The sequence below is a fragment of the Bison bison genome, unplaced genomic scaffold, assembly GCF_000754665.1.
Source record: "Bison bison bison isolate TAMUID 2011002044 unplaced genomic scaffold, Bison_UMD1.0 scf7180017864297, whole genome shotgun sequence".
NCBI lineage: Eukaryota > Metazoa > Chordata > Mammalia > Artiodactyla > Bovidae > Bison > Bison bison.
In genome coordinates, this window is record NW_011494869.1 from 7,556,504 (window position 1) to 7,582,659 (window position 26,156).

At 44.7% G+C, this 26,156-nt stretch overlaps 1 protein-coding gene across 1 annotated transcript; it reads left to right on the plus strand.

Annotated features, from left to right (window-relative positions):
- Nucleotides 1-26,156, plus strand: DYNC1LI2 (dynein, cytoplasmic 1, light intermediate chain 2). The gene is made up of 15 exons (XM_010851127.1): nucleotides 1-42; nucleotides 2,269-2,443; nucleotides 2,515-2,776; nucleotides 2,925-2,998; nucleotides 4,950-5,066; nucleotides 8,737-8,967; nucleotides 14,311-14,480; nucleotides 15,411-15,504; nucleotides 16,500-16,635; nucleotides 18,769-18,880; nucleotides 19,382-19,441; nucleotides 20,300-20,341; nucleotides 20,747-20,864; nucleotides 21,632-21,748; nucleotides 23,050-26,156. The coding sequence occupies exons 1-15, from the start codon at nucleotides 1-3 to the stop codon at nucleotides 23,148-23,150; spliced, it is 1,851 nt and encodes a 616-aa protein (XP_010849429.1). The 3' UTR covers nucleotides 23,151-26,156.

Genomic DNA, 26,156 nt, shown 5'->3' on the forward strand with positions numbered 1-26,156 from the left:
ATGAAATACGCCTTTGTGGAGTACCTCCTGCAGAACCACAAAGTTGAATCTCTTTTCCACATACCAGCCCTTTAGAGAGTTAATGATAAATGTTCATCAATTTCCCCTCTACATCCTTTATCTTCCATGCTGCTGAATCTTAGCTACTTCCTGCTTCAGCCGAACAGTGTCATGTCCCCTTATGAACTTAGTCACTGACCACTGGGCACCTTTTTGTTTATAGACTGTCCCCCCCAAAATGTGGACTGACTGGCAGAGTATAGGGACCAGTTTTTTTGCTAGCCCAAAGGATTTACAAGAGCAAGTGAATGTGGACTCAATTCAGTGAGTCTTGTGTGCTCAGTCACGTTCAACTCTTTGCAGCCCCATAGACTATAGCCCGCCAGGCTCCTCTGTCCATAGGATTTTCCCGGCAAGGATATTGGAGTGGGTTGCCATTTCTATCTCCAGATCTTTCTGACCCAGGGATCTTCCCGACCCAGGGATTGAACCTGTGTCTCTTGCCTCTCCTGCATTGACAGGTGGATTCTTTACTACTAGTGCCATCTGGGAAGCCCCAAAGGATTAATGGACCTTACCTAAGATGCTTCTTGGCATTCTACATGACCAACTCTCCAATTATAATTGATATAGTTAAGACATTTTTAAATTAATTCTTACCTTGTTCTTATTTTAACTCCACTACAAGACTTCAGTGTTTGTATGTGTTAATCAGTTGTGTCCAACTCTTTGTAATCCCATGGATTATAGCCTGCCAGGTTCCTCTGTCCATGGAATTCTCCAGGCAAGAATATTGGAATAGGTAGCTATTTCCTTCTCCAGGGAATCTTCGCACTCCAGGGATCAAACCTGGGTCTTCTGCATTGCAGGCAGATTATTTACCATCTGAGCCACCAGGGAAGCCCCCCTGTTGAGTTTTAGATTTATTCTGTACTCAGTTTGTCATCCAGTGTGTTAGGCCTCCCTTCCTGCTTCAGGTCATCCACAACTTCTATGAGTGTGTGGCTGCATTCTCATCCAAGTTGCGAATGGTATACCCTGAATTGCCTGGGCTAAGGCAGGAGATTGGAGCAGGCTCCTAGAAGCCTCCTCTGGGCCGGGCAGGGGGGCTTGCTCATCAGCCCCCTCTGGGCCTGGTCTTTAACAAGCCTGGATACCATCATCCAGCCTACATTTCACTTTCTTGTCTACGATATGCATTGGCAAATGTCCTGTTGAAATCTGAATTTGCTGTGTCTGCAGCATCCTCCTACTTGGTATTCCTGCAAAAAAAAAAAAAAAAAAAGAACTAAATCTGGTGCTATCTTTTCCTTTTCCAACTGGTCACATTAGAGAATTTCACCTAGGGCTGATGAATTTCACTGGCCTGTAGTTTTCAACTCCGTCTTTTGTCCAGTGAAAATTCTGATACTACTTGCCTTATGATTTACAACACTTTCTCTGCGTTTCCTAGACTTCCAGAGGTACAATTCTCAGTAAGTTTTCACTCTTGTTTGAACCTTACATTAAGGTTGGCAGAGGATATGCCGATTTGTTGGATCCTTTAATTTTTGGCAGAGCCAGGATCAAAGTCCTACTCATCTGAAACCCACATACTCCTTGCTTTTCTGCTATATCCTACTTCCTTGTGATATTTAGAAATGCCTTGTAAAATGCCTCTGCTTCCACAGAGCCCTCAGGTAGCAGTCACACCTAAAGTGAAACTGGACAGGTGAAATGTATTTTTTCTTTCATTTTCTTCCCATTACCCTCTTCCTTCCCCTTTCCTCCCCTGCCCCTTCTCCTTTCACATCTATCCCTTTTTCTTTCTTTTCCTGAAGAAAGGAAATTAAAGCCTACTATTTTTGGTGTCAAACGCTGGCTCCCAGAAAAAAAAAAAAGCCCTGTAATTAACGTAAAAAGTGTATTATTCACTGCCGTAAAAATCACTGCCTTGTGGTCTTAATAGGGTCAAGGAAGGACGAGGTGAAAAGCATGATATTTGTATTTGGGGAGTCTCGTTTAAGGCCGATCTTTCAACTCGTGGCTCGATTAGGATTAGGCAAAGTCCATGGTATATATAATAGGTTAAAACTGATGAGTAAGACTCAAGTACCAGGATGCTATCACAAGATAGCTGGAAAGCATTGAGTCCTTGGTCAGGGTTCTCAAGATTTCTGAGCTTCAGGTTCCTCACCCTTAGAGAGTTAGACGAGATTTAGTGAGATAACTTGGCACACGATAAGCACTCGATAAACGGCGCTATCCTGTATTGTTCTCATTCCAAAGCCTAAGCTTTTCGCTTCAGCGCCTCCGTCCGGTGCCTCGGCCCCCGGACAGCGCAGCCGGAGCGGCCACTGGACGGAAGACCTGGAACAGGGGTGCTGTTGCGCTCTTCGGCCGGCAGAGGCCGCCAGCGCGAACTCCGCCCGGGCGGCTCCCGCTAGCACCGCCGCCTCCCGAAGCAGGGCTGCCCAGGCGGCTGCCTGACCACCGCCCACCTCCTACCACTGCGGTGGCCTCACGACCCTGCAGGAGCCTGCGGACTTCGCAAGCCCGGCGGAGCTCGGCAAGCGGCGCGGACCGTGCGGGCGGCGGCGCGGGGGCGGCGGGCGCGGGAGGCCCGGCGGGGTCCTCGCGGGTCCTCGGCGGGCCCGGGGGAGGGCCCTCTTTGTGGCTGCAGTTGGCAAGATGGCGCCGGTGGGGTGGAGAAGAAGCTGCTGCTGGGCCCCAACGGGCCCGCGGTGGCGGCCGCCGGCGACCTGACCAGTGAAGAGGAGGAGGGCCAGAGTCTGTGGTGAGACTGCGGGGCGGCCGGACTAGGGCAGCCGGTCCGGGGAGGGTGCGACCGGGCGGGGCGGACCGTCGGACGGACTGACGGGCAGTCGCGGACCGGTCAGTTTCAGGCTGGTCCCGGGGCCGACAGCTCTGCCGTTTTCCCACAGGTCCTCGATCCTGAGCGAGGTGTCCACCCGCGCCAGATCCAAGCTACCGTCTGGCAAGAACATTCTGGTCTTCGGTGAGCACCGCCGGCGGGGCGTTGTCCGGGGAGCTGGGGTGGGCTAGGCGGGGCGCCCTCTCCCTGGTCCCTGCCTTCCTCTCCTCTGCCGCCTGCCTGCTCGGGAGGGTCTGTAGACCCTGGCTGGATAGCCCTATGTGGCTGAGTCACCACGGCCGAGGTCGGGACGCTGCCCCTTTTCGAGAGCCCAGGGATGCTGGCAAGTGCTCTCGGCACATTCCTTAGTCGCTTGGCCGCAATATTAGCTTTGCTTTAAATGACCCTGACTTCCTGCGCTCCTAGCCTCGAAGTTCACCAAACTGGGCATAAAGAGGGGAGGGACTGGATGAGGAGGTTAGCGGAGGAGGCGGGAGGAATGCGGTGAACTGAGGGTCGTCGGATTGGGAGGAGATGCCACAGGAGCCATTTCTCGATCTTGATGAAGCAGTGTAAGGTGAGAGGAACGCCGCAAAGGGCAGCAGGCTTCGGAGTCCCCACCAGGGACTTTTCCTGCATTGTTTCAGGCTTCACTGCTGGGTTACCTGGCTTAGGTCCCTCAGCATCTCTGTCTAGTGAGAGGCTTTGGCTGGGTTCATTCATACAGCCAATACCCATTTGTTGAGTGAGTCCTGTACTGCCCAGGTTGGATCTGGGGACTGTACAGACATCCCGCAGACACTACCCAAGAATCTCAGTCTAGTGAGATGGGGATAGATGTCCTGGGCATAGGCAGATGATTCTGGAGCATCAGCCATGGCTTGCTGCTGTTTGGAGTTAGGTGTTTTGAAGGATAAGTGTCAACATGCAGGGCCGCACAGGGTTAGTATTCTCAGGAACACAGAGGTGACCAGGATGGAGGAGGGTGGAAGCTAGCACAGCCTCCTTGTGGAAGGTGACTGATGAGGTAAGGTGGAGGTACACTGTGGAAGGCTGAAGAGTCGCTGCTTTTTCCTGAAGCCGCTTGATTCTTGGGGGCTTTTTATTTCACCTCTACAGTCTGATTCTCATGGGAATCACTTGGAGGGTGGTTTTCCCACTATTTTTGAGGGGAATGGATGGTGTTTAGTTGATGACCACTGTAGCAGGTAACGGAAAATGCTTAGGGGTCTTCACAGATTGGGGGATCCAGGGCACCAGATCTCTGTTTAGAAAGGGGACTCTGGCAGAGAGTGGCAGGTGGCCTGAAGTCAGGCTGAGTGCTCACCACGTCCAGATGGGATGTGGAGGGCCTGAGTGAGAGTGGCATTGGGGGTGGAGAGGAGAACTTGGATCTGTGGATTGCCTTTCGGTTTTCCTGGTCCATAATTCTGTATTATTAAATCCAAGGAGTGCCAGCAGTGTTTCTTGGTGGTGGCTCCTTCTGATGTTTAAGGTTTCTTTTGAGGCTGGGGGAGGGGAATTGTTTGCTGGTGGAGGGGGAGGAGGGGAGGCTTGGTGGTTACTAAGGCTGTGCTTTAAGAGTTTTGCTTAGGTCTGTGATTATTTTCATTGGTTTCCTAGCCTTCAGGGTGCTTACGAAAGAAACGCACTAAAACTGAAAGTGGAAAGCAGCCCATCACTCATGGTTATGAGGCAGGGTTAGAGTTTTTTTCATTAAGGTTGATTATATTTTGAAGATTTGCTTTTCTTGGGGCAGAAGTTTATTTTGTGAGACGCTAGCCCGACCTTTTACTTTCACTTTTCCATATGCGTGTCTTATAAGTTGTAGATAGGGTCTGTGGACCTGCCTTCTTCCTTTCCTTGGGAGGTAAGGATGGCTGCAGTAGATTGTCATTTGAGATCTTGGCAATTACCACCTTTCTCACTCTTCCCCACCCTGACTACTCTTGCAGCAGGGCCTGCTTTGTTTATGAATGCAGATGAGACCTCTGTAGCAAGCTCCGTATGAAAGTGCCTTGTGTGACTGTGCAGACTCCCCATCCTTGCCTAGAGTAAACAGTACACTTTGTCTTCTTACGTGCGTCACTTGTAGGTGAAGATGGTTCTGGTAAAACAACCCTCATGACTAAACTTCAAGGAGCTGAGCATGGCAAAAAAGGAAGAGGCCTAGAGTATCTCTACCTCAGCGTCCACGATGAGGACCGAGATGGTGAGTGAAGCATGGATACCCATGCAGGTGTCTGAGTCCTTGGTTACCATTCCTGCAAAATGGCCGTGCATTCTCAATTTTCTGTTTAGTTCTAAGAGAATTAGTCACAGGGGACTAGATGAAGTGTGTGTCTTTGTAGGACTTTACCTTCTTCTCTTTGTATAGAGTATGGCAGCAAAGTGGGGAATGGGCCTGTTAGCTGGGTGGCCCCACTTAAAAGGAGATACTGAGGGTAAAGTTTCAGATGCACATAAACATAAGAAACTAAGAAATTTTTAAGTGCCTTGCACTTTTCTTTGAGAGAAATGCTTGGCTGGCTGATCTGGGCACCATTGTTACTCTGGCTGGTTCTAGTGGAAAATCTGAAATTGGTGTAGTTCAAAATGTAACAGCTTAACAGATATTCACAAGAGAATTTTGGAGTTTTTTTGGTGACAGTGTAGAAATGCTGATTTCCTGGGGGATATTTGTTTAGTGTTTTCTGTTTGTTTTCCCCAAGTGGAGAGAATAGAGACTCAGAGGCAATAATGTTCTCTTTTAATTCACATTTGTAGAATGTGGATAGTAATTGTTTTCTACCTTCTGGGTATTTGAGATGATTAAAAGTGCATGGTAAGCTTTCTTATAAGGATTAGATATCATTTAAAAGTTTTTTTCTTATGAGTCCAGTTGGAATAATGGTTTTTGGTTACCATTAGTCAGTATTGCCTCCTTTCTAAACTTTCAGGTTTTATGTTAGATCTTGAATGACTCTAAAATAAATAATTATTAGTGCCTAGGTCTTTAAATTTGTAGGAAAGTTATCTGTGTAGCCTAAGGATGAAATATCTTCATTAAATTACTTTATTTAAAATTGCCTTTACCCATTTAAACAGTAAGAATCACCATGTAACAGTGATTTTACAGGAGGACAAATTCCGTCACCTCTAGTTCCTCATTCTTTATTGCTGAAATGAAGAAGCTGATCACAGGTGGTTCCTTCTACCTTAATTCTTCGAGCTCCAAGAATTATTTAAATAGAGGGGGAAATATCTTTAATCTTAACGTTATGGTCATCTTAGCACTCCAGGGATTTTTTTCCTGCTCCTCCTTCCTTGGCTTACTTTTCCTTGCTGAACATTCCCTGTGTTCAGTGTGAAAGAGAGGTAGAAGGCGCTGAGGACTCTCCTTGTCTGAGGCGAGCAGAGGCTTTCCAGTGCCCGCCTAGGCCCACTGGAGTTTGTGTAGGTAATAGGGCTGGGACTCGGGTCCCTGAGCTAGACTAGGGGGCCTTACATGTCCGAGTCTTTTGCTTCCTGTCTTTGATGATTATTGTGGAAATAACTTGGGCACTGTAGCCAGGCAGGACTGGTTTAGAATCCCACTCCTGTAGTCACTAGTTGTAACTGACTTCACTCTGTTCCTTGGTTTCCTCATTAGTAATATTGGGCAATGAAACTAGTGTGTAAGTTGACAAAATGAAAGGTGGCGTGTGTTAAGTGTCGCTGAGTGCTTGAAACACAGTGGTAGGTCTAGTACCCATTTTTTTTCCCCCAAAAAACTTTAAACTTTTAATTTTGTATTGGGATATAACTGATTAAGTGTTGTGGTAGTTTCAGGGGAACAGCAAAGGGATCTAGTAACTTTTTGAAAGTATATGAAACATCATGTATATACTCCATACATTTCTACAGATGCTTATTTCAAAGGGCATAAACATATCTCATCCCAGCCTCAAAGTAACCATGTTCACTTGCCTTTGAGTTGAAGTACATGTTAAGTTTTATTTCAGATTCCTTAGGTTGCCTTAAAAGCTTCTTGACCTCTGCATTTATGGGATTTTTTTTAGGCCTCCTACTTGGAGGTTCCTCTTTGATGAAAGAGTTGTCCTTACCTGTGGTTAATTATACATTTTTCAGCCTCCCTTTTTTTAATTGTGTGTTATGACTGGGTTATAAATATACATTTTGCAGGCAATCACCTAGGTAGAGAATATAGGATCTGGTTTGTCCTTCATTTGTGGTAGAACTTGACATGTCAAAGGACCTCTGCCTTCAGGATTTGGGGTATCCATTTAATACCACTTGTGGTGTGTGTGATCTCCATGCACAGGGGTTGGGTTATATGTAGTGGGCAGTGGGAAGAAAGGAGCTATGTCTTGTGAGGGGCAGGCATTAAAATCTGCAGACTTCAGGTACAATGCAGTATTTTTGAAGGCATTCAGAGAATCCAAATCAAAACCGCTATCTGAAATGTGTTAAGAGTTTTGAAAGCATAGTTGGATGTAGATATCTTTATTGTAAACTGTTGAAATAAAGTCATGAATATAAAATTTTTTACAGCCTGTAAATTAATTGATTATACCAGAAAAAGGTAGCTAACTGAAGATAGGTTGTTTTTTTTTTTTAAAAAAAAAAGCAAGAGACTTCATTGGGAAGGGGCACCCAGGCGGAGCACAGGAGGGTAAGGGAACCCAGGAGAAATGCTCTGCCACTTCTCGGATTTCATGGCTTGAATTCTCGGATTTTATGGTGATAGGATTCGTTTCTGGGTTGTCTCTGGCCAGTCACTCTGACTCAGGGTCCTTCCTGGTAGCACACGCATTGCTCAGCCAAAATGGTTTCCAACAAGGAGGATTCTGGAAGGTCAGTAGGACACCTAGAATCTCCTTTTGACCTTTACCCAATTTGAAGACAGGTTTTTTAAAGTGTAAGTTGGAATTTATTAGGGAAGAAGTTAATAAAATTATATTTTTGATAGTAGGATGGCTCCCTTGACGTGCTTATATTTAAAAATTTTTTTTCTTGAAAAAGATATTTAAAAATTTTTATGTACGTTATTAATTCGGAGAATTCTACGGTTTGATTATGTAGGTATAATTTTAGAATCATGTGCTTCATTAACTGTCAGCACTTGCACATTTGTGCATATGCGTTTTTAACTTTACTGGGGAAAACCAAACTACCTAAAACACAGACGAGTTTGATGAGCCCCAGTGTATCTATCCCCTGCCTTCAGGTTACCAATTCTTGGTCAGTGTTATGTCAGCTATACTTTACACCCTCTTTTTACTCCAAGTTGGATTATTTTCAAGCAAATTTCAGACGTTATTTCTTTTTATCTGTGACTACTTCCATATGTATGTCTAAAAGATGAGGATTTTTGAAAATGTAATCATATTATACCAGAAATAAGTGTAATTCCTTAATATCATCAGGCATCCCATAATCCATATCTTAGTTATGTAAGTAATGAGTTTATCTTAGCATTTAAATACAAAGGTCCTGTTTCTGTGGCACCCTTTGTGGTATGTGAGCTCACTGTTGAGTGTGACTGACAGAATAAGAGCTTGTTTAACCACAGGCTCTTGGCCACAGCTTGCCGCCTCACAGATTGCTGATATCTTAGAATGGATTATTTAGACTATGGCACAGATGTCCAGGGAACTTTTGTAGCTTTTATTCATGTTTTCTGATTCTTACTGAAAGCTAAAATGTCCTTTGTTAAAGAAATTTTGTAGTTTGGACAGTTCACAGGGCACCTTGATGAAGAGTTGTTGTGTTTTCTGGTCAGGATTTTTTTGTGTTCTGTGTGGAATTCTGTGGCTGTCATCTTCAAATTTATTCCTGCTGTGACTCTCCTTTTCAGCTGTGCTGATGGTCATCATCAGTAACTTCGCTTCTTTTCTTAGATCACACACGCTGCAATGTGTGGATTCTGGATGGAGATCTATACCACAAAGGCCTGCTGAAATTTGCAGTTTCTGCTGAATCCTTGCCGGAGACCCTGGTCATCTTTGTTGCAGATATGTCTAGGCCTTGGACTGTGATGGAATCACTACAGAAATGGGCTAGTGTTTTACGTGAGCACATTGATAAAATGAAAATTCCACCAGAAGAAATGAGGGAGCTGGAACGGAAGTGTAAGTAATGTAGGGTTTTCCTAATTGGAAAATTCCCTGGTCTCTTTGGATGATTCCAACCACCTTCCTTTTCACAGGATCAAGAGGCTGCAAAGCTCTCCTTATAGAGTTTTTGTTTTGTTTGCACCGTTTATTTCAGAGTTGCTTTTGTCGATTCAGTAGTCAGAAAGTCTTCAAAGCAGGAATTCCCTTGCTGTCCAGTGGCTGGGACTCCGTGCTTCCCCTGCAGGGGATACTGGTTCCATCCCTGGTCTGGGAAGGAAGATCCCACAAGCCGCGTGGTATGGCCAAAAAAGTCTTCACAGCAGTCTTTGTCTCCGCTGTCACAGTTGAAGAAAATACATGAATCAGTATTCCTTATTGTCATTGGTTTTCTTTTATAATAAGTGTTCTTGCCTCATCCCCTAAAATGTGATTGGTTCTATAAGTCTTTTTCCTCTTCTGTTTACCCCTTGTCTGCTGAGTTCACATCTGTGGGTGTGGAGATTTATTGTGATTTCTGTAGCAAGTCCATTGCCCTGGATATCATTGAGGTCCTTTCATTTGCAGATTTAAAGGAAGCCTCGCAAAAGATAAATCTTTCGGCTCTTAACTTAGTTCATTTTGCCATCCAGCAAATACGATTTTAGTAAGAAATAGGAAGTTCTTTTTTGTGTGTCATTAAAATGAAAGGATATTTTAAGACTCAGGACATCCAAGGCCTTTTGAGAACAAACTTCAAAGGAAGTTCGTTTTTGTTTTGTTTTTCCTTTTTGTGATTCAGAAGCTTGTTTTTCGTTTTCTTTGCTTCTGTGCAGTTACATCAGCTTCTGTCCACTTGCCAGGGAAATGGGAGGGGCAGGGGCTGGAGCTGTGGCAGCGGCAGCAGTGCTGTCTTGGCCAGGGCAGTCTTGGCTCCGCCTGGCTTATTTCCACAGGATGACATCATTCCCTTCAGTGAATTAATGAGGGCTGCTGGGGCATGGCACACGGGACCTTCATACTTACTGGCAGAGACACATCGGGAATCTCGATGTGCTTTTCAAATCAGATTTCTTGCTGGGTGTCTTCCTGTCATAACTTCTGCTTGCCCCTGGCTCAGATTACCTAACACGAATTTAACGGGTGATTCTTTAGTTTGTCGTGTGCATATGTTTCCTGGGACACCCGCCTGTGTGCTGCAGTGATTGTTATGCAGCTCAGCGCATCTGTCCTCAAACACTGACTTTTTTAGATAAAGCCGATCTTTCCCCTAAAATAGAGACCCTGAAGGCAACTTCTGAGAAGAGTTCTGAGGCTGAAGAGCTGTTTTCCTTTCGCTGCACATTTACCATCGTACCCAGATTAATGGCACAGGAGATTTCAGTTTCTGAACCTGTTTTCTTAGAGTTATAAACCTTGTAAAGGTTTGTTAAAACAGAAAAAAAAAAAAAAAGGAAGACATTGGGCCAAGGATATTTTTGCTTCCCAGAGAAGGCAAGTGTCTGTCTGGGGCCACGTCTGTTCTAGGTGTTGGGGATACATACAGCAGACAGGGTGCCCAATTCTGGGGAGCTTGTGTTCCCATGACACACTGAATTTATTTTGTGGTCTTAGTCATTGATGTCTGTGTCACTTAGGATCAGATTGAGCTGCATGTGACACAAGCCCCAAAATAACAGTGGCCTAAACAAGACTGGGTTTTATTACTTGCTCCTGCAAGTGAAATCCAGAGGTGGTTAGTTAGTTCAGGCCTGGAAAGCAGCTCGAGGAAGACAGGTCAAGGACCCAGGCTCCTTTTTGCTTACTGCTTGGTCATCTCTAGGGTGTGGTTCACTTCCTCTTGGCACCTAGAGCTCCAGCCTTCACATCTGTGTTGCAGGCACCTGGATGGAGGAAAAGCAAAGGACTGAAGGGCGTGTGCCCATGGTCTTCCTAAGAAGACATTTCCTTAGGAGATGTAGTCAATGTGGCCGTGTGTTCTAAGTATCACGGTTCTGTTTGGTTGTAAGGAAGAAGAGGAGGGGACACTGGAGGGTGGCTAGAGATTCTGGAACCGCATCCATGCCTCATGACTCTGGTTAACCTTCTGAGGGCCTCTCTTGTTTTCACTGCCCTTCCTATGAGATGCTTGGAATGGTATTCACGCCTTTGTGTTACCCGTTGAAGGATTGCCTTTGTTAGTGCTGGTTTTAGGTTACATTTTAATAAAGCGGTTGCCCATCTTCTCCTTGAAGGACTCCCACTTTCCAGCTTAATTGCACTCTAGGTATTGTATTGAGTAAGAAAAGGCTGTCACCCATCCTGCTTTCAGTCTCCAGTCAGCTGAGTTTGGAACGATGCTCCCTGGCCAGCCGCTCTTTTCCGGATTAGGGTCCCCAGTGGTCCTGAATCCATGGCAGCTGTTTGGCAGCAGGATTGATGGGGGAGGATAGAGCAGTCCCTGAAGCTGCCAGAAGGTGGTGCTTGTGTGTAGGTTGGTCTTCTCTTTCCAGCTTTGTGTTGGTGGCTTCCCTTGCTTATCAGGTAGAGGAAAACAGTTAGGTACTGTCTCTTAAGTCTTCTTAGAACTGTGGAACCAACAGGTGATCAGTGAGGCAGGAGGGAAAAGAACAGAAGGAGGTGGCAGCAGTAGGGTAGAGCGCTGCTCCTTCCTGTACCAACTCCATCTGACGCCCCAGGTGGGCGCGTGGCTCCTGCTGTGAAATCCCGGCCACCCCACCTGCTGGAGAGAAACTGTTAATACTATAGTATGTGTGCACTTGGGCTTCCCTGGTGGCTCAGTGGTAAAGAATCCGCATGCCAATGCAGGAGACGCAGGTTCGATTCCTGGGTCAGGAAGATCCCCTGGAGGAGGAAATGGCAAGCCACTACAGTATTCTTGCCTGGAGAATGTCATGGACAGAGGAGCCTGGCGGGCTACAGTCCATGGTGTCACACGGAGTCAGCACCACCTAGTGACTAAACAACAACAAATTTGTGTGCCCTAAGTGAAATATACACATTATTATTCAGATTACACAGTCCTCACTTTATTTTTATCATTCCTTTTCATCACCTCTGTTAGGAATATCTGCTCTGCCTTCCAGCTTATTTTTTTAAAATGCTGGATTATTAAAAACGTGTGCATTTCCTGTTGTTTTTGGATAACAGTACTTAAGCCAGTCCTTCAGAGAATAAGGAGTCTAGCCCAGGGTTTCCCACCCATGTTCATGTCATGGCATGTGTAGAACACAACACAGTTTATGCAGCATGCTGGGAGTGGAGGTTCAAGGAGCAGACTGCTGGAGCTTCCCCCCCCACTCCCACCTCCGCCTGCCTTCCCGCAGTCACCTGGCTCACCTGTAACCTGTTCCAGGCTCTGCCATGCTCATTGTCTCACGGCCTGTTTGACTGCTGCATGTGACCTTGGGGAGATACAGATACTACCCAGTTAAGCCATTGTATTTTTCATTGACTTGAAGATCTATTAAAATGCTTTTAAAGAGAAAATGTAGGAAGACTAAAAAGAGAACATATTCTCAGTTACATTTATATGTAATTCTAGAAAACGCAAACTAATCTGTATTGAAAGAAAGTGGATCAGTGATTGCATGGAGTTAGGGATGGTGTTGAGGAGAGGTGGAGAGAACAGATTACCAAAAGGTATAAGGAAACTTCTGGGGGTGATAGATACGTGCACAATCTTGATCGTGGTACTGACTCAGGGGTGTATTCATAATGTCAGAAATACCAAATTTAGGGAGTTCTGTGGTGGCCTGGTAGTTAGGATCTCAGGCTCTCACTGCTGTGGCCCAGATTCAGTCCCTGGTCAGGGAACTGAGTTTCCGCAAGACACAAGTCAGGTCTTCCCCCACAAAAACCAAATTTACATTTTAAACGTGCAGTTTGTTGTGTGTCGGTCTTGGCTGCATAAAGCTAAAATAAAGCAGATTTCTAAAAAATAAGTGGGAACTTTTGATGCCTTCAAGATCCTTCAGCAGTTATCAAAAAACCCTTCTCTGTTTTTGTCCAAAATGCAATGCAGTGAAGATCTCTTCAGTCATTTGTTTATATTGGCAATGACTTTATATGAATGAGTTTAATTAAAGAGAAATTGTAGAGGTGAAACATTACATCTCCACTTTTGGGGTTAATCAGTGGTTTTCAATTTATGTGAAAGACAGTGTGTTCCCAGATAATTGCAGAAGCTTGGATAATGATAACCTAAATTCTTTGTAAATTAGAACTCATCGTTTGAAAATATTTGAAACCTGTTCTGTGAGTGAAGAAGAGAACACGCGCCTCTCTCCAGGTTTGCGTTCGTCTAGTCCTCTGTGTTTTCTCAGTGAGCATGTTGAGGATGCGAGCAGAGGTCCCTTTAGGTCCTTTACTCGTGTTATTTGTAGAAGAGTAGAGCTGCCCATTCCTCTGGCTCGAAGTAGCTTTAATCACCATGTCTTATTCTCTGGCCTCACATGTGACTTTGAAGCACCAAGAAAAAGGGGCAGGTCTGTGGGCTTTGCCTGAACCAAGACCATAGACCGCTCTCAGCTTGAAGGCCCTCCTGTGGGGTTGTATCCTTGGCCAAAATAGTGACTGTGTGTGCCAGGGAGTGAATGTGGTAACGCTGACCCCTACTTGTGTGAGGTAGGGACAGGTCCATGACACACATGCCTCAGGATCTCTTACAGGTGAAAGTCCACAAGAGTGAGGACGATGAGGAGGTGCAGGTGGTGCTGGGCAAGTGCAGCCTCACTCTTTACCACGGACACACCTCCTCTGTGTGGAAACAGCGTATTTTTGTGTAGATCAGGTGGTTTTAACTACTTCTAATGAGAAAGCTGGGGAGTTTTATAAGTTATAACCTATTTCTAGTGGTTGCCTCTGTTGAATTAACACAGTTCAACTACCCTAATATTTTGAAAGTGTAAAACATATAAGAAAATCGTTGGGAATTCCCTGGTGGTCCCACAGCTGGGACTCAGCACTTTCACTACTGTGACCCGGGTTCAATCCCTGATTGGGGAGCTAAGATCCTTCAAGCCTCCCTGTGTGGACCAAAAAAAAAAAGTGTTTGCTTTTTGTTTTCATAGTAGGAACTGTTGAAGCCTTAGGAGATTTTTAAAAACCTGTTTAATTGTTAAGAGCTGGATACAGTTGAAGATGACCAGGGCACTATCTTTGCTGCTCTGAGGTTACACTGCTCAGACTGACAGAATTGAGAGTTTTGCATCAGTACCCCTAAGTCCTAATACTGCAGTTAAGTCAGATGCAGTTAGGAAGTTTGTCACAACTCTGAATGTTTTGTGCTTATTACTCCCTCTTTCAGTTTTCTAAAGCTGGCTTGTGCATTTTTTATTGTGTGAATGCGTGTGTAATTTTCTTTTCCTTCTTTACCTGTAGTTGTGAAAGATTTTCAAGACTATGTCGAGCCTGAGGAAGGTTGTCAAGGTTCCCCACAAAGAAGAGGGCCTCTGACCTCAGGTCCTGATGAAGAAAATGTTGCCCTGCCTCTCGGTGACAATGTGCTGACTCATAACCTCGGGATCCCAGTGCTGGTGGTGTGCACAAAGGTGGGAGCCATAAGGTTGGCTGGGTTTGGTCAGTGAACACTCACCATCTGTAAGAAACTTGGAGAAGCTCTCATTAGGTGTCTTCCTAAGGGGATGTTGGGCTAATTCAGGATTCTTAAGGTACACTGAATATATCAGTATAGAAAATATTGTCATTTTACCTTGCTGCTAGAAATGTGACATTTACTTATAGCTTGAGTTAATCTCATGGAGCACTGTCAACTTTATTGAGGGATGCAGACTCAGATCTGAAAGTAGTTTTCTTAAGGCTGTGTAAACCAGTTCATTTAGCTCAAACTAGTGGTGAAAAAGGAACACAGAAGAGCAGAATTCTTTTGGCTTTTGGTCTCTAAAGTCTATTGGACTTGTTTTCAGAAAAGAACATAGCAACCCCGGAAAAAGAAGAAAGTGGATTCAGGGTTTGTAAAATAATGAGGTAGGAATAGAAATTAAGGGTAGTCATAGAGACATAAAGTTGTGTCTCTTAGAAATGAAAAGGAAATAGCTGTAAAAACACTTCGGGTTCAGAAGTTCTGTGATCTTAGTCAGAGCTGGTAGGCTGCCCAAGTATAGCATGAGCTGTTCACAGCATACTCTGTGAGGATGCAGCCCTGTGGAGTGTGCGGTGCACAGTCATGTCCAGGGGGCCTGTTTCCTGATGTGCCCTTGTTTGATTCCTAGAGCAACTGTGAGATGATCAGGGCTATTTTATCCCACTTTACACATGTGGAAGCTGAGGCCCAGGATGAAGGGGAAAATCTCCAGTTGCTTTTCACTCTTGTCTGTTTAGTCAATTAACGCGTGGACTCTGGGCTGTAGCTTCCTTCTTTGAAGCTATGATGGTTTTATTTCTGAAGCAGCCAGTGGTCCCAGCCTCAGCAGGCAGAGAGGCAGAAGGGTGACTCCCTTCTCTTTCTGTCTTCCCTGCAGTGTGATGCGGTGAGCGTCCTGGAGAAGGAGCACGATTACAGGGACGAGCACTTTGACTTCATCCAGTCACACCTACGGAGATTCTGCCTTCAGTGTATCCTTGGGGCGCTGAGCTGGGGCCCAGGGCACAGGCTTCCCTCTGTGTGTTGATCCGGGCTTGCTCCGGATGGGGCATCTTCAAAGAGGTGAAGTGCTTCCTGAACCCAAAACAGTCTCATGCCAGGATGAAACTGTATACATGTTTTTACTTTTAAAAATTTTACAGTGTTGGTATTTGAGACTTATTAATTTCTGCTTGTTTTTTATTGCTTTCTATTTTTAATGGTGCACATATGATAGGCTTTCATATTTTTTTTTTTAGGCTTTCATATTAAGAAAGCTGATACATGATAATTTTATTACAAATTATCTTTACTGTATCTTGGAAATCTTTCTAAACTTCACTTTTTTTTGTTTTTAGAAAAGGTTAATTACCCAAATGACAGTGTTGTAGATGCTTCAGGGTTTCCTCTATTATGTTTTGTCCTGTCAATGAGAGAGATGCTTTGTCAACAGTCTTTTGAGTCTTCTGTGAAAATCTAGTAGCCCCACGTCCTGGGCTGGGGAGGGTAAAGGTGGGTTCCACTGCTTCCTTCGGGCTCTTCAGCTTGTCCAGCTCAGTGGTGAGGGCCAGTAACATGGTGGTGCCCGTCTCTTTTATGCTTAATGGCACACTTGATCACATGTGGGCATCTGTCTGGGAAAGAACCTGTGTGCCTTGACGGGGCTGAGGGTTTTCCCAGGCTATAGCCTTAGAACCAGTAACTTGACTGCTTGGGACACAGACTAAATTGGTCAGAAGATGACAGTTTACATGTTTAAAAAAAAAAAAGGCCTACGTGGCCCGCTATCATCGACATGCTCTATGCTTTTGACTTGCTTCCTCTGCTACTATTCCCTTTTTCGTTGTTAAAATTTTAACACTTTCTCTTAATCGTGTATTGATCAAAAATGAGCAACCTGTGACTAATACTTTGAGGGTTGTGCTTGTATGTGTTCGTTTTTGTCTCCTCCTGCAGTGAGTTGGTTTTCCTTAAGCAGATTGATCAGATGGAGCGGCTTTGATATACACATCAGTTAAAGAAGAGAAAAACCTCGACTTGTTGTATAAGTACATTGTTCATAAAACATACGGTTTCCACTTTACCACTCCTGCCTTAGTTGTGGAAAAGGAAGCAGTTTTTATGTGAGTTCTTTACAGGTGATGCCCGTGTGCGTGTGTGTGTGTGTGTGTGTGTAGCAGAGTTTTATTACAGTGAAAAAGGGACAGAGGAAGCTTCTGACATAGACATCAGAAGAAGGCAGAGGGTGATGCTTTTGAACGCTTCTCTTTATGGTGCATTTGCTCTTTACATTTTATCCTTCCGAGTGAGGTGCTTCTGTTTCTCTCATACAGCCAGCTTGCTTGGCAAAGTTCTTGGAGTTGGACCTCCTAGGGCGTAGATACACCCAACTTTACCTCTCCGCTGCTTTCCAGATTACTTGCCATTCTGCCTCCTGTCTGAAGGAAGTGGGTGGAGTGAGGTCAGGTGTGCTGCCTCTTTTCATTAAAAGCAAGTTGTCAAAACATTTTTGCCACTTACTGTCGACTCTGGTAAAATACTGGCTGAGAAAAGGAGTGGCAGCATAGGGAATTGGCGCTTCGGGGATCCTGGACATTTTCTGTTGCAACGTCTGGTGTAATGGCATCTGTTGGCAGGATGACTGCCTGTGCCCTCCCTGGCATCTCATCAGCTTGGGCTTAGGCTATACTGAATGTCTGTTGTGTTTCTGACATTTCACACTTGGGAGCCACTGGGGCCAACCGTCCTGGGCAGAGACTTGGAACCTGTGTCATTCCCTCACTGGAGAATGAGAAGTATGGTGGATGCATAAATAAATGTTGAAGGTGTGGTTTCTGAGAGGCCTTGTGCGTTTTTAGGCTTAGATGTCCTCTTGACTTAAAAAAGAATGGCAGTTCATCCAGCAAACACTGAGCACCTCCTAGGTGACCACGTTCTTTGCTGAGGACACAGAAATGAACGAGATGTGGTCCCTGTGTGTGGCCTGTAAGAGACACAGCTGAGGGGGTAGGTCGCTGGTGGGGTAGTAGAGGCAGTGCCACAGGGAGAGCAGAGGAGAGATGCTGGCGGGAGAGTGGAGTGTGCAGGCCAGAAGGAATGGAAGGGTGGGAGGGACGGTGTGGGAAAAGACTGAAGGTGAGGAAGCCCAGAGCTCTCGGGGGACTGAACAGGCTGTCTCCTTGACATTTAGGGAGAGCTTCATTTGGGAGATTCCCAGACAGCAGACTCAGAGACGTGGACTGATTTCAGAGGACCGTTGTCCAGAGCAGTCAGGCCAGCACCAAAACCACAAGCTCTCAGTGAGTGGTTTGCTTTTGGAGTCAGTCAGTACCCAAGTCACTTCAGATCTCAGGAGGAGGAGACATAGGGAGACTGGTCGTGTTCAGGGCTGGTCTGGAGTGGAGAAGCAGCTCAGAGCTTCTGAGGGTGACATGGGTCGTGGCAGTGTCTTTGGCACCTTAGGTCCTGTTGGTTGTTGCCCAACAGGAGCTGGTGAAGTCAGCAAAGCCATTCATGGGGAGCGCCCTGACTAAGCACCTCCTTGGTTATAGAGCTAGAGTTGGATGGAGAATGGGAAGCCTAGACAAAAGTATGTCGTGTAGGGCATTTTACAGTTGCTCCTTACCTTAGGCTTCAGCTTAACTTAATGGAGCCTGGGTGCCATCCTGCCCTGCGATGTCCATCTGGGCAGCACCCATTTAGGATCCTCAAAAACTCCTGTGTTCCTCTGGTTTGGGGCCTAGGGTAGTGCAGGTCCTACCGCTCCCCGTTGCTCCAGGGTACATATTCACACATCAGTAAAATTAGCCAAGCCATAAGAGGACCATTGTCAGAAAGAAGAGGTTTCAGACTACTCATGGGTGGGTCTCCGTGCCAGATTCCAAGAGAGACAGTCTCACCCTGGGCTCCGTGTTGCTCTGTATTCTCCCCTCTGTCAGAATAGGGCCCCATGGTGTCCTTGTCCTTCTGGGTGGAGCTGTGGAAAAGCTCTGAACACTTGCTGTGGGTCAGTCAGCATGTACAGTCAGAGAGATCTTTTGCTGGCTCCTCAGGCCTTGGCCCTGTGACCTCAGTATGGAACTGGACCTGCAGTGAATATTGGCTTGTCTGCCAGAGACTACCAGCCAGCCCAGCAACTGCGTATCAGAACTTGGGGGAAAAGGGTGTCAGCCGGAGGTCCTCTAACCCGGAGTGTGCGGAGTGTTCTCTAATGCATCTAAGGAGAAGCAAGTTGGTTTCTGTCTCTTTGCCTTTAGACCCGCAGGCTGGGACAATGAAAAGAAAATAGCTATTTTACATGAAAATTTCACAACTGTTAAGCCAGAAGATGCATATGAAGACTTTATTGTGAAACCTCCTGTGAGAAAGGTACCCTAATCAATCATTTTTTAAGAGTTGTAGGTGGTTTTTTTTGTTTTTGTTTTTTTTTAATGTATAAAGATAGACATCTTACACATTGAACCACTTAGGGGGTAAAAAATAGATAATAATCCAAGGGCCTTTAAAAAGTCTTTAAATGAAATCTGGTGTTATGTAAGTGGTTCTGGGTTGTGCGGCATGAGGGACGGAGTGCCTCCGTTGCCTCTGGGTTACTCTTCGTAGATGCCCTTTGCTCCTGAGATCACCTGCAGACCCTGAGCTGGGAGGTATTGTTTAGAACCTGCCAGACTTAAAATATCATTTGCCCATATGCCAGGGCTGGCCTTGAAACAGGGTCTTTGCTAGGCTAGAAAAACCTACCTCTGCAAAGACTCCCGAAACCCACGTTGAGACATGAACCCAAGAGTCTCCTTTCGGCGTGAATTTTGACAAGTAGTTGGGGTGTTCTTGGCCTGTGACTGCAAATGAGTGTGTTGCTTCACTTCACAGCTGGTCCATGACAAAGAGTTGGCAGCGGAGGATGAGCAGGTGTTTCTAATGAAGCAACAGGTAAGAAGACCAGTGAGGCTGGAGCAGAGGCTTTTTGTGAGTGGAAGGCCAGCTCCCTGGGGCAAGGTTAGGGGATACCACAAAGAGCTTGCGGCGACAAAGGGGTTGTTACCAGTTCTCGTCATTCCCTCTCATTTGTCAGATTAGTACAAAGTACCTGCCTTGCAGATTCTCCTGTAGCGATAGGCTTACAACCTTATTAAGTGCCTGTTCCTTTCTGGGGTTTTTTTTGGCCATGCTGAGTGGCATGCAGGATCTTAGCTCTCTCACCAGGATTTGAACCTATGCATCCTGCATTGGGAGCTCAGAGTCTTAACCACTGGACCACCAGGGAAGTCCTTAAGTACCTGTTCTGTCTGTAAATGTACATTTTCTAACATAGCGTTTTCCATGTTGACAGTTTACCAAATGCCCTGACCTCACTTCCAGTATGTCACCTAGCCCCCACACAGCCCTGTGCATGAAGGAGGTGAGCCAGTACACACACTTTGTAGGTGAGGGGAGTAAAGCCAAGCTGGTGGTTCAGATTGCAGACCCTGCCCCACCTCTCTGTTTCACTGAGACAGTTGTTAGACCCCATGGTGCAGACAGGTCAGCAGAGGGAGTTGATAGTTCCTCTGCCAGCTTTTCCTCCCTTCTGTGCTCTCTTTACTTCTTTAGCTTAAAAACTGGTTCCTGGAAGTATTTTTTTCCCACCATCGATCAAATTGCTCAATTAAAATGTTTGCATTTATAGTGTAGACCCTATGATTCGGCTGTTGTTAATGGTGCCCTCTAGTGGAGTACTCAGAAGTGTTTCTCCAGACCCGTGCACTCTGCAGGCGTGTGTTAATGGCCGGTGTGTCCCTCTCTTTGCAGTCACTCCTTGCCAAGCAGCCAGCCACGCCCACTAGAGCCTCCGTAAGTACCTTAAATTAAGCTGAGGGTCAAGGGCCAGCGTCATGGGTGGCCAAGCTTTATACCATTATTTGTGAGAGCTTTTATTTGTGTGGGCTTTTATGTTTTCAGAGGGAATGTTGTCCCCCTTAAAGCCCAGGGCCAGAAACATGGTAGAAAATCAGAAAATGTCTGATGAAGGAATACAGAGTTCTGGGCATTAGAGTGAACAGGCTTTGTTATCTTGATATTTCTTCTCTCAGGAGAAACTGGGATCTAAAAAGAAACTGAGCTGAGCACGAACTCTCATTCCTGCCACCTATCTCCCTAGACTATGAAAAATACCCCACAGAGGCATGTCTTTGTTTTGGGAATATGTATTTTCTGTTATTTTGACGCCTGTGTGACTCGACTTGGTTTTGGACTTAGGAATCCCCTGCAAGAGGACCCTCTGGCTCTCCGAGAACCCAGGGCCGGGGAGGGCCAGCCAGCGTGCCCAGTGCCTCCCCAGGCACGTCAGTAAAGAAGCCGGACCCGAATATCAAAAGTATGTACCCTGTCTCCGTGGAGGGTCCTTGGCCTCTTTCCTGCTTTAGGGGCTGAGTCGGTGGGTTTGGTAGGTGGAATCTTAAGGCAGCTGAGCTGTTTTCTTCCCCACAAGGGCTGTTTTCCACTTCTGTCTTAGAGGGAGTTCATGGGTTGGCAGAGACCAAGGCCTGTTCCTTCGCTGGAATTGGTGCCCTCATGCCTGGCTTTGTAAAGGCCTTGGTTAGGCCTCTCTGTATTCAGGGAAGAATACAGCATAAGTCATTTTAAAATGTATATTTTGAATCCTTGGTTTTGTTTCTTAATAGGTATATATTTTTACCAATTATGAATTGTCACTTCCTTTGTCAAGCTCGATGCCTTACTGGTTTGGCCCTCATCCCAGTGACTTAATAATACCCCAAGATACTGGCTTTAGTAAAACGCTCAAATTGTATTTAGTTCTTGCATGTTTGATGCCTGTATACTGAATGAGAGTTTTTCACAGCACCTTTGGAATGTCATGGGCTTATAAAACTTCTGCCTCATGGACAGGGAGATGATTTGGAGTACAGGTTCAGGTGAGAAATATAAACAAGATTCACTTAATTAATTATGCTAACATGTAATCAGCCTTAGCAGTAGCAGTATATAAGGCATCACAGTGAAGGAATGTGCTCAGTATCAAAGATCATAACCACAAGTGGATAATTCTAAGCTGAAAAATAGTTTGTTGTTTAATTGAGTCATCCAGTTTGTGTGATGCTTTTTTCCTTAATGTTTCCTTAGATAATGCAGCAAGTGAAGGGGTGTTGGCCAGCTTCTTCAATAGTCTATTGAGTAAAAAAACAGGCTCTCCTGGAAGTCCTGGTGCTGGTGGGGTGCAGAGCACATCCAAGAAGTCAGGTACTGGGAGATTTATGACCCTTGGGATGGAGGGGTGCTGGAAGATGAGGTGGTAGACAGGAGTGTCTGCTTCCACTGAGCTGCAGACCCTTGATGTTCTGGACAGGTGTTTGGTTTATACTGAGCGGTATACTTTACAACAGAATTACCATATTACCATGCAAATTTCTTGGCACATTTGAGGTGGGATTTATGTATATTTGGTTCTCAGGAACCGAGTCCTGGGTGGATTGAGGTAGATCCTAAACGTATGGCCCAGGTGTAGAAGCTCTGTCCATTGAAAGCATGGTCTAGAGTGTACTGTTGACATTTTATTTACTTTTTAATTTTTATGTTGCTTTATAAGGATTTTGTTCACTCTGCTGCCCCCGTCTTGTCATCAGCTGCCTGTGAACTCTGCAGGCATTTCTCCTCCATGAAGCTCCCTGTCTTGTCACACATACACATCTCTGTGACCGCCCACTCATCTTCTTCCACATGGGCAGGTGGGGCAAGTCTATGACTTGGAGGTCTCTGAAACAAAGGAACCAGCTTCCTCAAAAATGATGCATTTTCTCAGGAAGCTTGAGGCCATTTCAGAAGGGTTTTACTTTTCCATTGGCTATAAGGAATATTAATTAATACAGTGTTTTCCTTAATTGGTATTTTCTGATCAAAGCCCTCGGGAAATCACTGTATCCTCAAGTCAGCCTGGGCCTTCAGGGGCTCTTGTGTTCTTGGAGACTCAGGAGGCTGGTCTGGTGGCCCAGGCTATAAGCTGGTATTCCCTGGGAGGAAAGAGGGGTCACTTTTAGGGCCCAGTTAGTGTTCAATACTGTGTGCACCAACTTCGTGCAAGGTTGAAATTGTCAGCCTTAGTCTAATATTCTTACTGAAATATGGTGATTCCAGGACTCCATATGAGTCTGTTGTATTAGAAACAAAACATAGACATCTGTCTGAGGCACAGAGAGTAGTTTGCTGCATGCCAGAAACTCAAATACCACCTCTCGGAAAATGGTGATGAGACTGCATAGGGCTCAAAGGGTTTTCAGAAAGGCCTTTGTGTTTGGCAGAAAGGCATCCCCAGGCAGGGGGCAGTAATGTAGTCCGGGAGCCCAGAACTGTGGCATTTGGAATAAAGAAGGGCTGAAATACAGTCTGTCTCCTTATAGTCAATACAGTGAAAAAAAGACTTTTCTTGTTCTTACTGGGATTATCACCAAAAATGATTATAGAAATCTGTATTATTTTAAATGTTCCTTAAAAAAAGTTTTTTTTTCTGGTCTCTCATCACTGCTGTTTTTTTTTTTTTTTTTAAGGACAAAAGACTGTGTTGACAAATGTTCAGGAAGAACTGGATAGAATGACTCGAAAGCCAGACTCCATGGTAACAAACTCTTCAACAGAAAATGAAGCCTGATCCTCCTTAAAAAGTGCATATGTAAAATGACCAAATAACTATGTATATTGATCTTCTCTAAGACCAGGATTTTTCTGATATGGCACATGCTATCAGTTTTTTGGGGCAGGGGAGATGAACTTAAAAAAAAAAAAAACTTCAGTGGCTGTCCGAGTGTGAAATGCACCTTTAGGAAGGTTGTGTGTCAGACCCCTCTGTGATGGATAACCCTTGGACTCTCAGGCGTGTGGCTCTCTTGTGGGCAGCAAGTGCAGCTGGGCCTCTTGTGGAAGGGAAGATAGATGGAGAGAAAGAGGGCCCACTTTCTTTTAGGGTGGAGCCAGTGAGACCGGGAAGTCATTGATCAGATGGTGGCTAGTCCAACCAGTTGCATGTTAACAGATTCACTTCTTCATGGGAAGCACATTAAGTAGCAGAAAGTCCAGGGAAGAGAAAGACTGGAAGGAAGAATGAGAAAAGTGTTGGGGAAGCTGAACGTTGCAGGAGGCGGAGGAGGAGATGAGCAATGTTAGTAAATACTGTGTGTTCAGTAGAAGTCAAATCATTTTTAAAACTTAAAAATCAGAAGTGTTTCCAAACTAAACACTAAGCAAAATAAGAATTGGACTTGTTCTGAATGCATCTTTACCTTGTGGAAGATGTGTTAAGTGTGGGGATGCCTGAGTCAGGTGGAGCTGATGTGGGGGTGGGAAAGATGGCAGCTGCCCAGGGCTCACGTGCATGGCCCAGGCCGTGTCCTCGTGGGAGGTGTTGGGCTCCACACATGTGTATCGTGGGGCAGTCAGTCACTGTGGGGTGTGTTTAAAGTCAGCAGTTACCACATTAGTTTACCTTGAATTGTGTTTTCTGAATAGCTTCTGCTTTGTCATTTTTTATTTCATTTTTTTTTTTTACTACCACAGGCTGGCCTATTAGTAGAGAATGGGTGACCAACCTCTCATTTTACCATAATGCAGTGTGCTACAGAAAGTATGAAGGAGGTTTTAATGTAATTGCACTCTGATTAATTGGCTCACACTGTCCCTGCCTTAAGGTCATTGGAAACCTTCATGGAGTTCCAGTGATGCAAAAGGGTTTTGTCCTAGCTCCCTGGTCTGATCAATGCTATCAGATAAACAGATTAGTATGAATGTTTTGTATTGAGGATGGAAATGATGCATTTCTCTTGTTTTATGTCTTTCATAAACTAGCATTTTTTTTCTTATGGAAATAAGTGTTTCAGGTGTTTCCATTTAGGGCAAATACATGCACATTGTCGTGTCACACCATCATCCTGGAAGTGACTTCTGTGGATTTAAAACAGCACTTTTAATTTTATACATGACACAAAACGTTGAAATGCAAACACTACCATTAATTTAATGTATAGAACCTTTGTTGTCAAACCAAGGGAAAAACCACAGTTCACTTCTGTGGAGTTTACTTTTTTTATATGAATGTTTGTTGTACTGTTTCTGAGCATAACTTCCCTAATATCATTACTTTTACATACCAGATTTGACTGACCACTAACTGTACTGGGTGTAACTTAATATCCTGTGTTATATAACAAGACTCTAAGACTGTCTTGAATTGCTTTTTTGTAAAGGTCTGAACACTGTTAAGGAGAAAGCTGAGTATTTACTTACCTTTCTGACAAACAAAAATATGTTTCTCATGCCAGTTTTATTGTTGAAAATACACTCCCCCCCCCTTTTTTATTTTTTATTTTTTAATGTATTGTGGCTTCCAGTTACCAGATTGTCCAGGTGATGACAGTAAACTGACTTGGAATGATAGTTGTGGTATAATGACCAATAGAGGCCAAACAGCTTGCGGCCACACGAATGATGGGGTCACTTTATCCCTCTCTAGCATCTGGCAGGGGCGGGCTGGGGGCACAAAATAAGTGACCTCAGAAATAAAACAAAATTCTTTGAAAGGCCACATATCCAGGAGGGAGACAGTGTGATTTTAAATTTTAACGCAAGACTTTACTTTTATCACTTAAACTGATAAGCACTTTTTGTGTCAGTATAAAATGTACTAGAACCGAAGAAATGCCAAGACATCTGTCTTGTGAAGGAGGATTTCTTGGCAATCACTTTTAGTTTCTCGGGACAAGTGGCTACTCCTAGGATCAGAAGAAGCTGATGTATAGTGTCATGTGCTCAGTGGTTGCCAAAGTCTACCAACTTTGGGGAGCTGCAGGGTTCTTTTTAGTGGGGGTGGGAGGAGGGGGCATATTTTTTGTTATTTTGGGGGTTTTCAAGCATTGGAACCAAAGGCCAAACAATAAACAGCCTTTACTTTTTAAAGTAAAATTCATTTTATTTGCAGAATACACTTGTATGGTAGACTGTTAAAGATAATTTTATGACTATTTATATATATTGTAGTGGCTACATCTGCTGTTTGTCTTCAAAATGGAAAAATCAAAGAAACAAGCCCAACCTTAAAGATATGGCCATGATAAAGGCCATGAATTGGTCTTTCCTAAAAATGCAATGGGTATGCTGCTAGAATTATTTAATTTTGTTTGCACTTTTTTTTTTTTTTTTGGATTGGCATTTTTAAACCAGTATTTAAACTGAAGATGTGTTTTATTAGTTAATTGAAAGTGACTGCTCTGTACATCATGACCTTAACAATGTTGATGCTGTAAGTGGAAGTTCACTGTTGTCTCTATACTAAGTTTATTGGTGTTTTTAACTTAAAAATTAGGACTGCAGATATATTCCCCCACCAGCCTTAGTCCAGGGGTGTGACTCTATCTGGATGCAGTATGCAGTCATGTGGAACCTTGCTTTCTAGTGCTGAAAAGAAGATGTCTCTAATTACTGGCTTCAATAAACACGAATCCAGACTGCTTACAATTTTTGGTGACTTTCTTTACGATAAATCATCCCGCTGGAGATACATTGGGTTGTCCGCTAGTCATATACGGGCTGTCTACCATGTAGCTAAAAATGTATACCTCTGTCACTTGAAAACATCAGAAATTCTATTAAAGAACATTTTAAAGCC

Coding starts and splice junctions, on each gene's coding strand:
- DYNC1LI2 (XM_010851127.1), top strand. CDS start 1: ATGAAATACGCCTTTGTGGAGTACCTCCTGCAGAACCACAAA. Junction 2,777..2,924: donor GAGGAGGGCCAGAGTCTGTG/GTGAGACTGCGG, acceptor GTTTTCCCACAG/GTCCTCGATCCTGAGCGAGG. Junction 19,442..20,299: donor TGTTTCTAATGAAGCAACAG/GTAAGAAGACCA, acceptor CTCTCTTTGCAG/TCACTCCTTGCCAAGCAGCC.